Source organism: Pongo abelii, chromosome 17, assembly GCF_028885655.2.
Source record: "Pongo abelii isolate AG06213 chromosome 17, NHGRI_mPonAbe1-v2.0_pri, whole genome shotgun sequence".
In the NCBI taxonomy this organism is placed as follows: Eukaryota; Metazoa; Chordata; class Mammalia; order Primates; family Hominidae; genus Pongo; species Pongo abelii.
In genome coordinates, this window is record NC_072002.2 from 45394297 (window position 1) to 45414924 (window position 20628).

At 36.8% G+C, this 20628-nt stretch overlaps 1 protein-coding gene and 1 long non-coding RNA gene across 3 annotated transcripts in view; one reads left to right on the forward strand and one right to left on the reverse strand.

Annotated features, from left to right (window-relative positions):
• LOC129051532 (uncharacterized) overlaps window positions 1–19910 on the forward strand; it is a 31864-nt gene extending 11954 nt beyond the window's left edge. Inside the window, exon 3 of the long non-coding RNA XR_008515888.1 lies at window positions 17597–19910. This is a non-coding gene — a long non-coding RNA (uncharacterized LOC129051532). The remainder of the gene's footprint in view (window positions 1–17596) is intronic.
• The window catches only part of DSC1 (desmocollin 1), a 34679-nt gene continuing 30332 nt past the window's right edge, over window positions 16282–20628 (reverse strand). The window contains exons 14-16 of one of the 2 annotated variants that reach the window (XM_002828139.3): window positions 19604–19725; window positions 18630–18878; window positions 16282–17746 (exon numbers count right to left, since the gene is read on the reverse strand). In XM_002828139.3, the coding sequence (XP_002828185.2) occupies window positions 17549–17746; window positions 18630–18878; window positions 19604–19725 (569 nt within the window). In that variant the 3' untranslated portion in view covers window positions 16282–17548. Of the gene's footprint in view, window positions 17747–17837; window positions 17874–18629; window positions 18879–19603; window positions 19726–20628 lie in introns of those variants that run through there. The other variant, XM_054537760.1, reaches the window with a different exon arrangement.

The window sequence follows — 20628 nt, forward strand, 5'->3', positions numbered from 1 at the left end:
ATAACTTCTGTAAGCTTCTCTACATCTACCCACTTGCCTGCATCTGTGCTATGTGGCTTTTTCCTGTGTATTATGGAAGAACTGCGCCTGTTCATAGCTAAGGTCAACTGCTTCATTTGTGCATTAATTCTTACCTGCTCCCACCTGCTTAAGAACATTGCTTGGCAATTCTGCTCCTCCTCTCCTAAATCATCAGTTGAATCCATCTCTATCTATCCAACAGCATGTGAACCAAGCCAACATAAATACCTGCCTCTCTATATCCCATTTCTTCCTCTAGCTAACACACCCCATTCCTCTACCCTCTTTTACAGAAAAAAAATTCTGGGGAAAGCTGTTTTATATGTACTGTCTTCAGTTTTTTTCCTCTCATTATCTTCTGAACCACTTCTAATCAGGTTTTCACCCCTACCTCTTTACCAAAAATGTTCCTACAAAGGTGACAGAGACTTTCATATTGTTAAATCTAATGATCATTTTTCAGCTTTATGTTAACTAACTGTGGAAAGTTGGTACACCTGTCATTAAAACTCACTCTTCACTTGGCTTCTGTTTTTCCTTCTCTACCTTATTTATTCTTTTTTCTCTCCATAATCTCTTAATATTACAGTTCCCCAGGACTCCATAGTTGGACATTTATTATGGTTTTATCTACATTCACTTTTTGTGGATCTCATTCAGTCTTCTGACTTTAAAAACTGTCTCTAAGCTGATAGTCAGAAATTCTAAAATGCTCTCTCAGACTTCTCCCTTGAAATTCCTACCCCCCATAAAAATTTTTAACTTACATGCCTCATAGGAATGGCAAAATTAATGTTTCCAATTCTGAGCTCCTGATCTTCTCCATCTCAGAATCTTTTTCCCTTTCAATTAATGGCAACTCCATTCTTCATGTTGTTTAGGACAACATCTCTTCAGATTTCTTTGGCCCCTCATATTCTAAATCCAGTCTGTCAGTAAATCTTAGCAAATTTACCTTTAAAATATATCTGGAATCCACCCAATTCTCACCATCTCCATCAGTATTATCCTGCTCCAAACCACTGTTGTCTCTCACCTGGATTATTCCAAAAATCTCCTCGTCGGTCTTTCTGCTGCCAATACTCTTCACTTGGGTCTATTTTCAAACTGGCAGCTAGATTGTCCCTGTTAATAAATAAATAAGTTGGATGGAGACATTTCTCTACTCAAACTCTTCGGGAATTACTCCAAAATAAAAATATTTTTAAACATTCGCCCAGAGGCTTCTCATCTCTTTTAGATGAAATCCAAAGTATTTCCAGTGGTCTACAGGACCAGACAATCCATCATGGATCTCTCCTACTCTCCCATCATCCACCATGCTCCAGTCACCTTGGGCTCTTTGCTGGTTGGTGAAGACACTGTCACGCTCTTGCTTGGGCCTTTCATTTCCACGTGGGATGATCTTCAGATAGCCACACTGCTTGTTCCCTCACCTCCTTCCGGTTTTGACCCTTATGCCTCCTCAGTGAGATCTTCTCTGAACACTCTAATTGAAATTTCAAACCTCCGATTGCTTTCCAGAGCTTTTAACCAAGAGCCTGGTGACTTTACTGTGGCCCCTTCCCCTAGCAGGTCTTTATTTCCTTCACAGACTGGAAACTCCTTTCTGCTTATCACAGTGGTTTGGCTTAGTTTGTCAGCTTCCTACTTCATAAAACTTTAGAATACAGCATATGCTTTGAAGGAAAAACCAGAAGTTCATGAAATCCCTCCAGTCTCTGATTTTGTCACTCCAGCCCCACACAATTGCTAAAAACTCTGCTACTTTCTTTCTTCCCAAGCAGTGGCCTTCTGCTTTGGCTGAGCCTGGATTCTCAGCTTCCAGCCTGTGTTCAGTAGCTTCAAATGCTCCCTGAGAAAAATGCGGCTAGAGCTGGTGTTCTCCTCTTTAGATTTTAATCTATTTCTTCTTTATTCTGAAACTCTCTGAGAGCTCTAAACAGATAGATTTTGATATTATCCAGAGCTTCTTATTGGCCTTGGTGAGAACATTGGTCTAGCATAAACCACTCCATCCTACCATCCTTCTCTCATATTTTATTACTTTTTTTCTTCCTTGGTCTCTGTGTTAGAATGTAATTTTCACAAGTTCTTATATTCATCTCCATTTTTAATTTTTACAGCTGTCTGTTACAGTGTGGGCTTTTGGTAAATATTTGTTGAATAACTATATGTGTGCACATACAGTTTATGCTCTCTAACTACTTGTAATCCACAGACTAATTATTAACAAATTATGATGTTATTTTGAGATAATAATATGTAAAATACTGGCTATAAACCTGAAATTTACACTGGATCACCTGAGAAGGGATCCCATATAAAGGTTGTTATCTTTCAGAATAACTGGGAAATTAAGCATGAGAATTGTGTATAATTTCCAGTTGCAGGAAGTATATGAAAAAAATTAATAAAACAGTGGTCATAAACATGAGACTCAAACTAAAACTAACAAATCCTGTTATTCTTAATTGCAAACATTGATATGTCAATTAATCTGTATTTTATACAAAAGCTACAGTTCTATGTAGCTTGTTCCTGAGAAAGTAATAGCAGCAATTAATTTATTTAACTGTGGTTAATATTTGACTAATCAGTTTTGGGAAAGCCAGCTAATAAATATGTGTAGCTATGGAGATGGATGGATAGATATGTAGATACATACATACATAAAGAGATAGATAGATAGATAGATGTACAGATACAGATAGATATCCTGATGGTGACTAAAATATGATCTTTTATTTTATTTAACCAGAAAGGTGCCGGGAAGTCATTTTACAAAAGGCATGGATTTGCACAGACAGAAAGAGACAGATGTTCTAGATCAGCAAGGGATGATCTTTCATGATATCGTTGGGAGTGGATTATTTTTTAGAATGGCTGCTAAGAAACTTGAGGAGTTTTTAGAATGGCTGCTAAGAAACTTGAGGAGTTTTTCGAATGGCTGCTAAGAAACTTGAGGAATTTGAGCACTGCAAGTTGCCACTGTGAGGTCATGAACTGAAGATACTTATCCTCAAATGGAGAAAGAGGAGATTTAGGTGGAAAGATTAAGAGCATTGTTTTGGACATGTTAAGTTTAAGGTGTCTAATGACATGATGAGTAGGCAGTTGTATAAGTGAATAGAAGGGAAATCTGAGCCTGAGACATAATTTTTTAGTTCACTCCAGATTTTGCCACCAATGAATTTCTGTGCAGGTCTGCTTTTCTTGCCAAATAAGTTACAGAGTTGGGGGAAAAAACCCAGCTTTGGTTTCTAGAGTTCTATTGTTTTTATAAATTTGCACTCAGGGCCGGGTGCAGTGGCTCACGCCTGTAATCCCAGCAATTTGGGAGGCCGAGGTGGGCAGATCATCTGAGGTCAGGAGTTAGAGACCAGCCTGACCAACATGGAGAAACCCCATCTCTACTAAAAATACAAAATTAGCCAGGCATGATGGTGTACACCTGTAATCCCAGCTACTTAGGAGGCAGAGACAGGAGAATCACCTGAACCCAGGAGGCAGAGGTTGCAGTGAGCCAAGATGTTGCCATTGCACTCCAGCCTGGGCAACAGAGTGAGACTCCATCTAAACAAAAGAAAGAAAGGAAGAAAAAGAAAGAAAGAAAGAAAGAAAGAAAGGAAGAAAAAGAAAGAAAGAAAGAAAGAAAGAAAGACAGAGAGAGAGAGAGAGAGAGAGAGAGAGAGAGAGAGAGAGAGAGAGAGAGAGAGAGAGAGAGAGAGAGAGAGAGAGAGAGAGAGAGAGAGAGAGAGAGAGAGAGAGAGAGAGAGAGAGAGAGAGAGAGAGAGAGAGAGAGAGAGAGAGAGAGAGAGAGAGAGAGAGAGAGAGAGAGAGAGAGAGAGAGAAAGGAAAGAAAGAGAAAGAAAGAGAGAAAGAAGGAAAGAAGGAAAGAAAGAAAGAAAGAAAGAGAAAAAAAGGAAGGAAGGAAGGAAGGAAGGGAATTTGCACTCAGAATGGTGAGTTTATTACTCAATTTAGGGGAGGAGATAGTTCATACTTATAATGTATATCTTCCTTTCTAAAGTAAGAAATAACTTATCTGTTCAATGAGGAAGGCATGTGGGGTTGGGTGAGGCAGGCTTAAAATGGGTGACAAAAATTTAGAATAGCTTTGAATCAGTTACAGACCTAGCCAAAAGTCCTTGAACTGATTGCTAAGGAGTGTTGAGGGCACAGTTGATGTTTTACATCATTTTTATTAATTTGTAGCGGCTTAAATATGAGTGATGTTACACAGATTCACTTTTGCCCGCCTATAGGAAGAGTGTCTCCTTTAATACCAAAACTTCTGAGATAAAGATTGGCTCTGTCCAAATTAAATAGACTTGAACTCTTACTTTTTCCTTTCCTTTCATTTTTTTTCCTTTTCTTTACGTTTTCTCTTGCTTTCTTTCTCTTTATTTCTTTCCATTTTTTGTTTCTTTTTCTTTTCTTCCTTTCCTATTTTCTTACCTTTCTCCTCCCTTCCTCTCTTTGTTCTCTTTTCCTTCCTTCCTTCCTTCTTTCCTTCTTCCCTCCCTCCCTCCTTTCCTTCCTTCCTTCCTTTCTTTCTTCCTTCCTATGTGCCAGAAAATCACAAGTTGAAATGCCTTTAGGAGCCAGTCACCTCACTGTCCATGTGACTGAACTGATTACATATAATAAAGTTTAGCAGGGATACATGCACCACCTGAGAGTAATCACATTAGAAAGAAAATTGTAATCACATAAAAACTGCCTGTAGGCTGGATTAACCATAAGATTACCAGTTTTAACCACTGCCATATGTATACATGAAGAACCGCTGAAAGATTTTAAACATTGGCATGATGGGGGTCAAACTTGGAACACTTCTTCCAATTGAAGAGGTGCTGGAGGACAGGACATCAGTTAGGAAACAACAGCAGATGTTTAGCCAAGAATCCTGGGGCCTAGAACAAGGCTGTGAGCAGGTTTAGGTGCGAGAAATGGAGTCAGTGGCATTTAATGAACAAAATCAATAGGGCCTGGAGATTCATCAGAATGTTTCATTCATCACTTCTGAAACATTTACTGGGCCACATACTTGTTTGTATTGCTAGCCTCCCCCTACCCCAAGCCCAGTATCAGCAGATGTGCTTTCTCCAAAACAAAGTCAGTTAAACAAAACCTGTTCAAGTACATCAAGTCTTTTGTAGCCCCTTCAGGGGCATTCTTAATACACAGCAACACAATAATCTTTTTTAAACAATTTTTATTATTTTATTTTATTTTTCCACAAGTTATTGGGGTACAGGTGGTATTTGGTTACATGAGTAAGTTCTTTAGTGGTGATTTGTAAGATTTTGGTGCACCCATCACCCGAGCAGTATACATTGTACCATATTTGTAGTCTTTTATCCCTTACCCCCCTCCCACTCTTCCCCCTAAGTCCCCAAAGTTCACTGAATCATTCTTTTTTTTTTTTTTTTTTTGCGACGGAGTCTCACTCTGTCACTCAGGCTGGAGTGCCATGGCGTGATCTTGGTTCAATGCTACCTCCGCCTCCCAGGTTCAAGCAATTCTTGTACCTCAGCCTCCCGAGTAGCTGGGATTACAGGCACCTGCCACCACGCCCAGCTAATTTTTGTATTTTTAGTAGAGACAGAGTTTCGCCATGTTGGCCAGGCTGGTCTCCAAGTCCTGACCTCAGGTGATCCTCCCACCTCAGCCTCCCAAAGTGCTGGGGTTATATGCGTTGAGCTACCACACCTGGCCTATTGTGTCATCCTTATGCCTTAACGCAACCGTCTTTGAAAGCCCTTCTTCAGTGGTAACCTCCTCAATATCCTTTATACAGTGTTTTGCTGCTTCCTGAAAATTTAAATGTACCTTTCTGACTTCTCACTCTCTACTCCTCAATGGCCACCACCACCACGACATAAAATAAAATAAACTACCCCTTCATTCTCAAGGCTCTTTGCTTTTTTTCCTCACTTCTCTTTTTTTTTAAGACCAACTTTATGGAGATACAATTCATACGCGTTTTTCTTACATTCATTTTATTTCACTCAAAGGTCGTCCTCACTAGCATATTACTGGTTAGCTTGATTTTCATAACAAAACCCTAGAGCCGAAAGTCCTCGTGAGGAGGGGGGTGGTGACGTGGGCATGAGAGAGGGAAGGGGTAGGAGGGGGGATGCTTAGCACACCCTTATTGAGCAGAAGAAAGGAAGGATGCTTGAAATATTTATAGAAAAGGAAGGATTCACACCCCTGGTCACTTAGATAAAAAGCTAAATAAGAAGCAGTCCCTGCCCGAAAGGAGCTTTTAGCATTTGTGGATGGATTACATGTATGTTAGGTAATTACAAGGTGGGTTGCATTTGATATGTCCCTTATTTTCAACTTAGAGACAGGAAGTACCTGCCTGAAACTCTCACAAATACTTCAAGGTCAAAATATCCCAAACTGGAGCCATTCTTTTTCTGTAACAAAAACTGCATTGTAGTTAATGGTTTCATGATTCTCCCACTTATTCAGGAAGGGAACTAGGGAGTCATCCTAGACACTCTGTCTGCCTCCACCTCACAACTGTCAGTCTCCAGGTTACTGCTTTCTGCAATCCCTCTTCTCTCATCTGGACCATCTTAATTGACCTCCCTGCTCTACAACTCCTCCAAGGCAACTTCCAAAATACTGGTTTTCCACCTGTAGTTTTTGGACTCTCATGGTTCTTGTATGTTGGCTCATTTGTTTTGCTTTTGGTTATTTTTTCTTTTTGTTTGGTTCGAGAGTCCTTTCCTCTACTTCAACTCAATGCCCCATCCTACCTTGCTCAGGGAGCTGTCCCCGACTTTCCCATGTGGGAAAAAGCACTTGAATCTTCCATGTGCACACAGTCTTTGATATGCGCCTCTGTTATGGAAACTGACCAAAGTGTTGTCATTATTTAATTGATATAGCTGTCTCTTCTAGAGTGCATTAATTTCTTGTTTTTCATATGTGCAGATAATTGCAGAATTCTGGAATGGATACATGGTTGGAGATTTCATGGATGATGTTGTTAGTAACAAAGATAGGGATAACAGGAAAGTGCTAGTTTGTGAGGGAGTTAAATAAATTGATTTTGAAAATACTGAGTTTGAGATTTCCGTGGGCAATCCGACTGGAAATAATTAGCAAGTAACATGGGCGTGGAATTCGAAAGAGGCATTGGTCTGCACAAGCGAACTCGATTATTATTAGTATGTGGATAGTCAGAGCAACCCCAAATGAAAGCAATCCATCTGTTTAACCCATTGATTCTTTTAAAAAACTTTTATTTTATTTTTAATTGACAAATAATGACTGTATATATTTATGAGGTACAATGTGATGCTATGATACATGTATGCATTGTGGAATGATCAAACCAGACTAACACATCCATCATCTCAGATACTTATAATTTATTTGTAGTGTTAATCTATTAATTATTTTGATTCCTTTTTTTGTTTATTGTATGTAATTAAGGTATACAACATGATGCTTTGACATACATAGAGAAATTATTACTACAGTCAAGTAAATTAACTTATTCACTTTCCATAGTTGCTCTGTGTGTGTGTGTGTGTGCATGTGTGTGTGGTAGAAGCACCTAAAACCTTCTCTCTTTGCAAATTTTTAGTGTACAATACTATATCATTAACTAAAATCCTCTTGCTGCACACCAGATCTCTAGACTTCTAAATCCCACCTAGATGCAAATCTGTACCATTTAGTCTACTTCTTCCCATTTCTTCCTCCTCCCCAACCCTGTTCTACTCTCGGTTTCTATGTGTTTCACTTTTGTTTTAGATTCCATATGTAAGTGAGCTTATACACTATTTTGCTGTCTGTGTCTGGCTTATTTCACTTGGCATAATGTACTCCAGTTTCATTCATGTTGTGGCTAATGTCAGTATTTCCTTCTTTTTAAAGGCCGAGTGATATTCCACTCTGAGTGTATATATACACAATGATTGGTTTAACCATTCATCCATCAATAGCCAATAAGCTTGCTTTCATATCTTGGCTATTGTGAATCATGCTTCAATGAACATGGGAGTGCAGATAGCTCTACAAGGTGCTGATTTAATTTCTTTTGTGTATGTATCTAGCATAGGAATTGCTGGGCTGCATGGTAGTTCTATTTATAATTTTTGGAGAAACATCACACTGTATTCTATAATAGCTGTACCAATTTACATTCTTAGAGAGAGTTTTGAGATTGGGTGGAAGACTGTTGTGTTTTCCTTTCACAGAAATTTTATCAGCTGATGATCAAAATGCATATTTTAGAAGAATGTGAATATGTGAAATATTTAACACAAATTTATAGGAAGCATTTTTTAATGATTAAGTAGCTATAAACATCTTCTTATATTGTGTGTGGAAATGAGAAAGTCTGATCTTGCTTAAGTGTGTCTTGGCCTTAGTTTTCTTATTGTTAAATAGGAATAATAATAGCTAACCTTGAAAGTATGTTATTAAATTTTTTTTTTTTTTGAGACGGAGTCTCACTCTGTCACCCAGGCTGGAGTGCAATGGCACGATCTTGGCTCACTGCAACTTCTACCTCCTGGGTTTAAGCGATTCTCCTGCCACAGCCTCCCAAGTAGCTGAGATTACAGGCAACTGCCACCACGCTCGGCTAAATTTTTTTTTTTTTTGTATGTTTAGTAGAGACGAGGTTTCACAATGTTGGCCAAGCTGGTCTCAAACACTTTATCTCAAGTGATCCACCCGCCTCAGCCTCCCAAAGTGCTGGGATTACAGGCAGGAGCCACTGCACCTGGCCTGTTATTAATATTTTAAAAGTGATAACATTTGCGAAAGCATTCCACACTTCTTGCGCATAGTAGATGCTCAATAAATTTTATTAACAGGCATTTATTGAGTTCCCTCCGTGTGGCAGGTACAGTTCTAGGCACAAAGATCCCTACTCATAGGGAGCTAATACTCTGATGCAGGGAGGGGGGTGAAAGCCATAAAAAATTAATATGAAAGAAGCAAATTATATCCCGAATGATAGCATAATTCATTTTACATTGAAAATTCACATAGTTCAAGTAGTCACAAACTTCAATGCCTTCAGGGGCCAGAAAAGTAATCCAAATATATGTCAGGTTGATCGAAAAGAGCACCCCTTTTTTATTATTCTACTTTTGAGAAAAGATAATAGTACTGAAAATATGTCTTTTTTCCTTCTTAAATCTACCTTCAGAAAACCAGCCTACAAGTGTCATGATAAAATGGCAATTGACAGCATTTCTGTCTGTGAATGAATGGCAAGCTGCAGAGGGCACTGTCTAAGGGAAAGCCTTGTGTTACCTCTAGCCAACTGGTGACCTTCAGGAATATGGATTCTGTGTCACCAGACTTTCCAATTTTTCAAGAGAAGTCACAAATTTGCATTTGGGATGAAATGTCCAGATTTTTAATGTAGCAATGTATTCATAAATTCTTTCAATTGTAAAAGCTGTCACCTTCCCCATATCATTCCTACTCCTCACCACCACAAACTTGGAATATATCTGGCCTGGTAATCAGGTTTTAATCTCTGGAAAAAACTGAGGTTTAACATATGTGACTTTCTCTTTCTTCTTCTTCTTTATTTTTTTTTTTTTTTTAGACAGAGGCTTGCTCTATAACCCAGGCTTGAATGCAGTGGTGCGATCTTGGCTCACTGCAACCTCCGCCTCCTGGGTTCAAGTGATTCTCCTGCCTCACCCTCCTGAGTAGCTGGGGTTACAAGCACCTGCCACAACACCCAGCTAATTTTTATATTTTTAGTAGAGATGGGATTTCAACTCATTGGTTAGGCTGGTCTCGAACTCCTGACCTCAAGTGATTCGCCTGCCTCAGCCTCCCAGAATGCTGGGATTACAGGCATGAGTCACCTCACCTGACCTATGTGACTTTTTAAATAAGATTTTGTTCTATTATATTTAATAAAACTTGACAATTGAAAAATGTGTTTCTCCACGCTAAGCATACAGTCCTTAACTATTATATAAGGAATAAATATTTGGCTACAAATAACGTTGATCTGGGGCAGGGTTACACTGGTTAAGAATATTTACAGAATTTCCCCTAGATTACCTGACATCATTATTACGTATCTTCCATAGTTACACCTTGATTTTGTTCAGCAGGTGTACTCAGCTGTAAAACTGCATTCCTCACTCTCCCTTGCAGACAGGGACGGATGTGTTACTCAGCTCTCCAAGAGGTATACAGTAGGCAGAAGTTGTTGCTGGGAGTTTCTGGAAGAGTGCTCTAAAAACAAGAGTTCCCCCTTTCTCTCTCTTTCTGATTATTTTTATTTATTTATTTATTTATTTATTTATTTATTTATTTATCTATTTATCTATTTGAGATGGAGTTTTGCTCTTGTTGCCCCGACTGGAGTGCAATGGCACGATCTTGGCTCACTGCAACCTCTGCCTCCTAGGTTCAAGCAATTCTCCTGCCTTAGCCTCCTGGGTAGCTGGGATTACAGGTGCCCAACACCACGCCCAGCTAATTTTTTGTATTTTTATTAGAGACGGGGTTTCACCATGTTGGCCAGGCTGGTCTAGAACTCCTGACCTCAAGTGATCCACCCACCTCGGCCTCCCAAATTGCTGACATTACAGGTGAGAGCCACCACACCCAGCCTCTTTCTGTTTTAGATACAGATATGATGGCTGGAGTTGCATTAGCCATCTTGTGGCTATGAAACAATTTGTACAAAAGATAGTTGGGCAGAAAAAGAGAAGCCTCCTGAGACATTGTTGCTGTAAATAATCCTTAATATGAATCAAAGACTCCGAACTTGTTTAACATTAAATAAAAATGAACTTTTGGCCGGGCATGGTGTCTCATGCCTGTAATCCCAGCACTTTGGGAGGCTGAGGCAGGCGGATCATGAGATCAAGAGATGGAGACCATCCTGGCCAACATGGTGAAACCCTATCTCTACAAAAAAAAAATTACAAAAATTAGCTGAGCATGGTGGCACGTGCTTTTAATTCCAGCTGCTCAGGAGACTGAGGCAGGGGAATCACTTGAACCCAGGAGACGGAGGTTGCAGTGAGCTGAGATCACGCCACTGTACTCCAGCCTGGGTGACAGAGCAAGACTGTGTCTCAAATAATAATAATAATAATAATAATAATAATAATAAAAAAATTAAATTAAAAAATGAACTTTACCTTGTTTAAATCACTCTTATTTCTATCATCAGCAGACTAATGCAAGTCCTGGCTGATTCACTGAGATCATTAAGAAAAAATAAACAAAAAACCAACTTTTTATATAGCCTACAAGGTGGAACAGCAGAATTTCACCTTAGTCAATTCAAATATGGAATCACCATTTGTCATATACAGCAAAACCATAAAATTATCTTTGTTCAGGCTGAACGCTCCATGATTTTCTGTTTAAACTCATCTTTACTCATTCTGAAGTCTATTCAAGCAGGCATTAAGACAGTTGTGAATTGTGATGAACATTCATTGAATTAATTCATGGGAAAAAAAGTTTTATTTATTTTTATTTGCCTTTATTTTCATTAGCTGAAAAATGAGAACATACCTCAGGATACTAGAATGCAACAAAATATTAACTCTCTCGGACTTGACTTAAGGAATCACATCTACTAGATCATTTTTGTGTAGGAATACAAAACAGAAGTGATAAAAATGGTGTGCTTAATTTAAAAATGTGTATATTTAGGGAAGGTATTTTTATTTAAAATTTTAATTAGTGCAACAATTAAATATTAAATCCCATAACAAACAAAACACCTTTCAAGCACAGTTTTAAGGGAGAATACAATGATGAATACAATATCATCTCCACCTTAAAGAACATCATAGTTTGGTTTATAAAATCAATAAACAACATTCTTTTTAGAGTTGAAAAATTGAGGTAAATGAGGTTCAATGACTTAATAAAGATTATACAGCAAGTTCATAGAAGAATCCCAGTCTCCTCACTCCTAAATCAATGGCTTTCTACAAAGTCAGGCCTCTGACTTTAATTTTTTAAATTTTTAGTTGAGGTAGGGTCTCACTCTGTCACCAGGCTGGAGTGCAGTAGTACAGTCATAGCTCACTGTAACCTTAAATTCCTCAAGGGATTGTCCCTGTTCAGTCCCCTGAATAGCAAAGACTACAGGCACGGTGCAGCTAACATTTTTCTAGATTTTTTGTAAAGATGGGGTTTCACTATATTGCCCAGGCTGGTCTCAAACTCCTGGCCGCAAGCAATCTTCCCACTTTGGCCTCCCAAAGTGCTGGGACTACAAATGTAAGCCACTGAAGGCTTTTGACTTTAGAGACGATGGAAGATAGTATCTTCAAATGACACATTATTGTACTTTTTTTTTTTGAGACGTATTGTACCTTTTTTTTATTTCCATGAAGTGATACTCCCTTTTCTTCTGAGGCTTTTCAGAGAACACTGGAGTATCTTCAAGTCTCACCATATTTGAACTCTTTATTTATTTATTTATTTATTTATTTACTATTTTGAGACGGAGTCTCGCTCTGTTGCCAGGCTGCTAGAGTGAAGTGGTGAGATCTTGGCTCACTGCAACCTGCGCCTCCGGAGTTCAAACAATTCTCTTGCCTCAGCCTCCCAAGTAGCTGGGACTACAGGTGCACGTCACCACGTCCAGCTAATTTTTTTGTATTTTTAGTAGAGATGAGGTTTCACCATGTTGGCCAGGATGGTCTCGATCTCTTGACCTTGTGGTCTCCCTGCCTCAGCCTCCCAAAGTGCTGGGATTACAAGTGTGAGCCCCCACTCCTGGCCCATATTTGAACTCTTAACCAAAAGAAAGTGAGTTTTCAAAGTACAGAAGTTAACCTGCTACCTTCACTGATTGATGACTTGGGTAAAACAATTATTTACATCCAATCTTTTTTCTTTCCCCATATGAGATTACATTCAGCTACATATAACAGAAAACCTAAAGTTGTGTGGCTTAATCACAAAAAGGTTTATTCACACACATGATCAAGTTTAGAGGCAGGAAGTCTAAGGCAGATTGGAGGCTCTACAATTTATCAGGGATTCAACCTCTGTTAATATTTTTGCTCCACTATTCTGAAGCTCACAAAATGGCTGCCTGAGCACCAGGCATCACATCCATGTTCTAGATATTATCTAAATAATATCTAATTATCTAGACATTAACTAATATCATGGACCTGCTGCCTGAGGCTACCTGTATTGCTTACTCCACTAAACTAATCATGTTTTTCACCTATTCGTTTCTGCTGTCTTTCCCCTCACCTAATCACTTATGTAGTGCTTATCCAAGTTTTATGTGCTTACAGATCTCCTAGAGATCTCATCAAAATGCAGACTCTGATTCAAGAGGTCTGAGGTGGGGGCTGAGTATCTATTTGTCTAAGAAGCTCTCAGGAGATGCCAATGCTGCTGGTCCACAGACCACACTGAGTATCAGAGAGCTAGCGCTGAGGTGAGGAATAGAACGACAGACGTTCTCAACCTTGACAGTACCTCAGAAAGGCCTGGGGAGTCTGTTAACCTACTCTATAGCTGGGTCCCATTCTCAATGTTTCCTGTTCAGTAGATCTGGGCTAACGACCAAAGTATTTGCATTTCTAATAAGTTTCCAGGTGATGCTGAGCCTGCTAATCCAGGAATTACACTTCAAGAACCACTGACCTTGAATTTTAGTATGGATCTCAAAGAGGTGGGAAATATGGTGAGTGTAGGACAGTAGCACATCCCTCTTGCAGGATACCTACTATGGATGGAAGATCTTTAGAAACTTGGATTTTAAAAGAGATTTTGAACTATGTAAATTTCATCCACCACTCAGTACCAAATATTCTATATCTTTTAGGGGAGGCAAAGCCAAGTAAGGAAATCCTTTCATTTCCACTTTTGATTAGAGGCTTTCTTTTAGTTTTTCTTGAACTTTACCTGGTAGAAAATAACATTAATTTTAGGTAAATTACAACTTCAGATATCTCAAATGAAGCCTTGAGTTTTTTTAGTATTAATAATTCCACAGTATATCATTTAGAAGTCTCTAAACATAGACAAACAGAATTCCACAGTTACAGGTATCAAATTGTTGAACACTGACAACCAAGTTTTTAAAATGTTGAAATCCTATGTATTCTCAGGCAAATGCAGACCACAGGAAAACCACACTTGTCTTTCGTTGTTTTTTTTTTTTTTCTCTAAAGTTAGGGAATAAACAACTGCTAACTCTGTAGATTGATTTATGAAAGGATATTTTATTTCGGTCAATCAAAAAACTTACTTTAAGAAGTAAATATCTTAAAATAATAAAAGACAACTTCATAAAATATATATTATAAATGCACTTCACACATTTGTTTTTATAATCCTTCTAATGCACTTAAATTAGTCTATTTAAAATAACTATTTTCAAAAAGTTATTTTGGTTTTGGTAGTAAGGATTTGAGGTAATATATATGTGATTTTTATTTTTTATGTAAACATTATTTTTTTGAAGAGTTTTGAAAAATTATGCTAACTTAATTTTATTGGGCCCTGTAAAATATGCAAGAATCTATCCATTCTTAGTAATGTTTTCTCCTGCTATACTTCTTTATTTTCTTTTTTTCTACAAAAACAGAAAGACAAATGCAGTGTCTAGTCAAATGCAACACTCCTTCAGATTTATTAGAAAAGCAGATAAAAGAGAGTAGAAAAATGCAGCAATATACATTGTTTGTTTCATTACCCTAATTTTATTTAGGTTTTTCAACTAGTACAGAACTTTCATAACTAACATGCAATAAAAAGGAGTTAGCTTTTCTGTGATAATAAAAATCTTTGACTCTAAAACATCTATTTTGAGCTTTTTCTAAATAACACAGCACATGACATTTTCTGAAAGTAAATATATGCATAGATGTCAAGTTTTATGAAGTACTTTTAATAAACACAGGAGTAAGCAGAAGTTCAGTAAAATTAGGACATGTCTAATGAAGCTCACTTATAAAATTACATTGATTTTCATCTGCCTTGGTGTTCTCATGAAATTTTTTCACATGAAATATTTGAGATCTGAAATAAGATAAGAAAATTTAACTGTATATCTTCCTCAATACTGATTTAATTCTAGAAAAACCAGTCATAACTATTAACTTATTAATTGACAATTGACAATTAAGTTATGTGAAATAAATCCATGAAATACAATCTTTTATTAAGAAATGAAATTTGTAAGCAGTCTGATAGAGTGTCACACATTTTATCAAACATAGAATTAACATTTAATTTTGGGAGTAAGCAGAGAATGATTTTGAATTGCCTAAGTAAACCAAAAGACAGTCAAAGTTTCTCTGAGATAAACTCTAATGGTATTTTGAAAATATTTTAAATAGCCAAAACTGTTTAATACAAATTTATTTCTCACACTTTCTAACAATTTTTCTACTGCTTTTAGAGTATCTTCTCTTGCTACTGAGCTATCTACCTCTGGACATTAATTATTACATTTTTTAATGTAGGTACAAATTGTTCTTGAAGTAATTAAAAATCGTTAGCTGAAATTTAACTTACATATGTTCGTTTGTCTTCATATTTCTTTTCATTTGCTTAATTATGGGAAAGAAAATGTATATCTGAACATAAAAGTACAATTAAAGTTAAGGTTCAGTTAATGATTTTTAATTGTTCCAAGAACATTTTGTACCTACATTCAAGAATGTAACTTTTTATGATAAATGTCCAAATTTATATTATATTTTAAAATTTTAGAACTGATATTATCAGAGCAACCTGTACATCAGAGAACAAAAATTGCATGATCGCAGAAATATTTTATAATGGTTATAAAAATTATATATTATGGATACCTTATAAAATCTGATTTATTAAAATCACTTTTTTCTTCTGATCCAATATCCAATTTCATATCAAGAAGCGCCTTTAATTTGGAACTGAGAATTAGAAGACTAGTCACAACATTTTTTTAAAAAGCCACTCATTTTTAAAAATAGTTAACTAGTTAGAAAATATCTAGTTAATAGATTTTTTTAAGTATTTGTTTTTTCTGGATGAGAAATTTCCATACTGTTATTGTTTATAGATTTATAGAGTTTGCCACAAATGACTATGAAAATGCCATTTAAATATATAGTTTCTTTTTAGATTAATAAAATATACTATCCTATTAAAATGTTATACTTTCAAAATTATTTCTGAATGTGTGCGTTCATTTATTCATCATTCCACAAATGTTTGGTAAGTGTTGCTGTAATCGATTTCAATTTTTTTTTTTTTTTTTTGGAGATGGAGTTTCGCTCTTGTTGCCCAGGCTGGAGTGCAATGGCAATCTCGGCTCACTGCAACCTCTGCCTCCCGGGTTCAAGCGATTCTCCTGCCTCAGTCTCCTGAGTAGCTGGGATTACAGTCATTCACCACCATGTCTGGCTAATTTCTTATATTTTTAGTAGAGACAGGGTTTCTCATATACATTCTAGTCCCTAATTCTGACTGCCCATTTTCTTAAAGTAACTCTCAATTTAGGCTGAGTCTTAAGTTTTAATACAGATGGTAATCCAATTTTTGGCATATTCAAGGTGCTAATCTCTGTATATCAGAGTTTCAGCCTAATGCCATCAGGGCTAGTTGTCCAAATACTTGGAGATGGCAGGTGGCAACCACAGATATGGCGGGCCTATGTCAAACTCAAGAGTGAATGTTTTTGCTAAAGTATTTATATTTTTAAAATGTTAGTAGTAAACCGTGTTGAGCAAACGAAACATATTTGTGAGCATAAGTCAACCCATGGACCTCAGGGTTGCAATTCTTTCATGGAAATCTTCTCCTGTAATCTTCGTAAAATCTCTGCCCCTCAAGTTTGCTATGAGCTTGTTCTGGTCCTTATCTTTCCAATAACCCTAGAAGTTGGAGTGACCTGATATCAAATCCACATGGGCAGAGGTCCAAGGACTGAGCTCTGAAGGATCCTGAAAGAAAACAATGCCGGGAGCACTGCTGTGAGGAGTACAAAAGTGTAAAAGAGAAATGAGCTTAATCACAAAACTGAAGACTGCACTGAAGAATACTTAAAAGTCCTTTTTAAAACCACTCAGGTGGAGAGAATGCAATTATCTGGCACCAAAGAAAATATTTCTAAGAACATAATTCTCCCCAGGATTTTGAAGAAAATATTTAATTCATACATCTACAACACAAATTCATCTTTCATTGGCCTCTATAATACCCAGCTTTCCTAAATGCTCTTCCATAGCAAAAAAGTAATATCAGTTTTCAAATAAAAGGTGCAAGAAAGTGTACAGTACAGTCATGAAAAGGGCAATATATACATGCATATAAAAGAGAATTAACAGAGAAAACCTTGATTTCTAGAGAACATGGAAGTTATACCAGACAAGGAGAATGTAGCGGAATCTCGTATTTATAGTACCCTTACCTATACATGACGAAGTTTACCTCCATAAACAAAAATATTAGCAGATGCTGCTAACATTCTGCATGTAATAAACTCCTACTTATGCATCTGTGGATATTACACTATTAAAAGGCGCATTTATTTTTTGACGCATGTCTTTGCTAATGTCCTAAATTTGGGTTCCAGGTGATCTAGAAACTCCAGTCCCTCTTCTTCCTGCCGATCGCTGCAGCAGCCTACTGAGCCGGCCAGAGAACCTTTGCCTTCATAGTTATACGAACGAACATAGTCTTCACAACGTTTATGCTCCTCATCTTGTCCACACAAATACACCTTCTGTATCAAAAAAGAACACATTTTATTATTTTTTTAAAAACACCTAAACATGTTAGCAGAAAAATGATGTCTTTGATTTACCTTTTACTGTTTAATTTTTAATCAGAGTGTGTCCTCTAATGGATTCCTATATATAAAAAATGCACAGGATTGGTCTGTATTATAGTCACTCTTAAAATATAGCAAATAAATAAATGCTTCTAGTGAGCACATTTATAAAAATTAAGACTACACATATATCACACAACACATTTATAATTTCCCATTTGAACATAAAACATGTATATTTGAAATTTACCTTTGTAGCTTCTTCACATATTTGACGAAAACCAATATAGGCTATGATTCCTATGTTTATATACTACTATATAACTGTGATAGTGTAATATATTAAACTGGCTAATATCAAACCTATACTGATTAATCTGAACATAAAACAAAACAAGGAACTGAAACTCAAAATAAAAGCTCAACAATTTATCTGGTTGATTTTGATAGCCAGGACTTCATAACCACACAAAGAACTCCAGCACACTGAGAAATGTTTATAATTTATGATCCATTCATTCCTGTATAATAAATATTTCACTTCAGGTGGTTTTCCTGTTAATTTTTAGGGAAGAGGCTATCAACCTTTTATCCTTTGTAAACACATCTACATATGGCACTCCTAGATAAAGTTTTGTAAACTGTATTTTCAAAGGTGAATTTTCAAAGATCATTTTTCTCTTTGGGTTTAAACCAGACATCCACATCTATGATAATCCAACATTTAAAAGATGTTGAATTCCAGGTATATGAGGAGTAAAACTTTTGGGAAATTCTGATTTGTAACTAGCATTTAACTTCCATGTAATATGACCTCAAAGACAGTGGAACTTACTTCGCCAAGCCGAGGTTGGGTGAAACTCTGCCAGTCCGTGTACGCGTATCTGCCAGTATCTCCCTGCCCCACTCCCTGGACGGACTCCAAGGTCTGATGTCCACCTCCTTTGTTGGAATCCAAAGTGTAGCCTCCTTTGACCATCTCAAAACTTTGCTGTGTTTTGATTCCCTGGCCACCAACAGTACCAACAGACATGCTTGTGTCACAAATGTTGGATGTCTGCATGGGGAGTCTAATATTTGCTTCCTAAAAGTAAAGTGAGAGTGATAAAGTGAATTTGAAAAATGGAAACTAACAATTAATTTTCATTTTTTTTTCACCATAGGCAAATCACTTGCCTGCTGTGCCTCTCTGTTCCTCATACATAAAATCAGAATAATAGTATCATAGGTGTGATGGGTTGAATTGGGTCCCCTAAAAATTCATATGTCCTAACTCTCACTAACTCAGAATGTGAACTTATTTGGAAATAGGGTCATTGTAGATGTAATTAGCTAAGATAAGGTTATATGGGATTAGAGTGGGTCCCTAAGCTAATATAATCAGTATCCTTATAAAAAGGGGAAATTTGGACACAGACATGCACACACGGAGAACGCCATATGAAGATTTGATTTACACTGCCATAAGCCAGGGAATTGGCAGAAGCTAGAAGAGAGTCCTGGAACAGATCCCTCCACAGTTCCTTCAGAGGGAGCATGGACCTGCCAACACCTTGATCTCTGATTTCTAGTCTCCAGATCTGTGAAACAACACTTGTCTATGGTTTAAGTCACTCAGTTTGTTGTGACAGCCCTAGCCCTGCAGAACTGGGAGGTTTAAATGATTTAAAACATTGAGGGCACTTGAAACTATGCTTAGCATAGTAAGTGCTCAATAAACATTAGTGATATTATCATTGACATTGTTGTGTAATAATCTGTCATCATTTGTTCACCATACAATTCAAAGGGATGTGAAATCTGATTTACCGTTACTTCTTCTCCAGGTCCTTCAGTATTTGATACAATTAAATTTTGCTGGGCTATGTCTTCTGGAAAACATTTCTTGACTGTTCTCTTAGCAGTGACACAGAAACATGTAAACAGAATACCTAAAAAGCAAAAAAGATCAAAGTAAAACACAGACATTAAATCATTTGATTACATGATTTTTTAAAGTCTTCTTGCATATGTCTCAAAAAATTCATTCCACAAATTGAGCTCTTTAGGTCACAAGATTTAAAAACAGAATATTTTTAAAATGTATTTATACTATTTGTAGCTTAGAGAGATTAATAATAGCTCTCATCCCAGGTCCAGAATTAACTTATATGTGTCTTTTATTTCTTCTACATTGAAATGGTAACTTCATCTAACTGATATTTAAGATAGCATCATTAGTAGTTAAAATCATACAGAACACACTTAAAGGGCTTAGGATAACAAGACTAAGAACATTAGGCATAAATACAAACAAGAAAGGCAATTACATAAAATTGGTGACCAGTTTCAAAAGTGTACATCAACTAATAAAGTGCTAAGAGGAATATCCAATTTAATCTGAAACTCAATGAATTAGGACACAGTAAAGATTACAGGAAAAGTTTGTAAATGCAAATGGGTTCTTTGGGGTCAGAGGGAGAGAGAAAGAAAAAGAAAAGGAAAGGAAGAGAGAAACAGAAAGAAAGAGAGAGAAAAAAGCAGGCTTAATTAAGCGTGGGCAATATTTCTATTACTTTTGTACCTCCAAATAACAGTTTGCAGAATGCAAAATCTTAGCATCCTTTGCCTGTATTGCTTTTCCTCAGTGGCTCATATGACCATTTTTCACTCATGGAAGTCTTACGATGATGCTAAATCACTTCATTAATAAGGTGGAACATAAATATCTGAGTAAATTTTGGAATAGCTCTGTTTTCACAAATTCTTTTTGTATATATGTATTCCCTACATAAACATGGCTGGTTGAAAGACTATACTATTTTATATGGAGGGAATCTTAACAGTTTTACCCA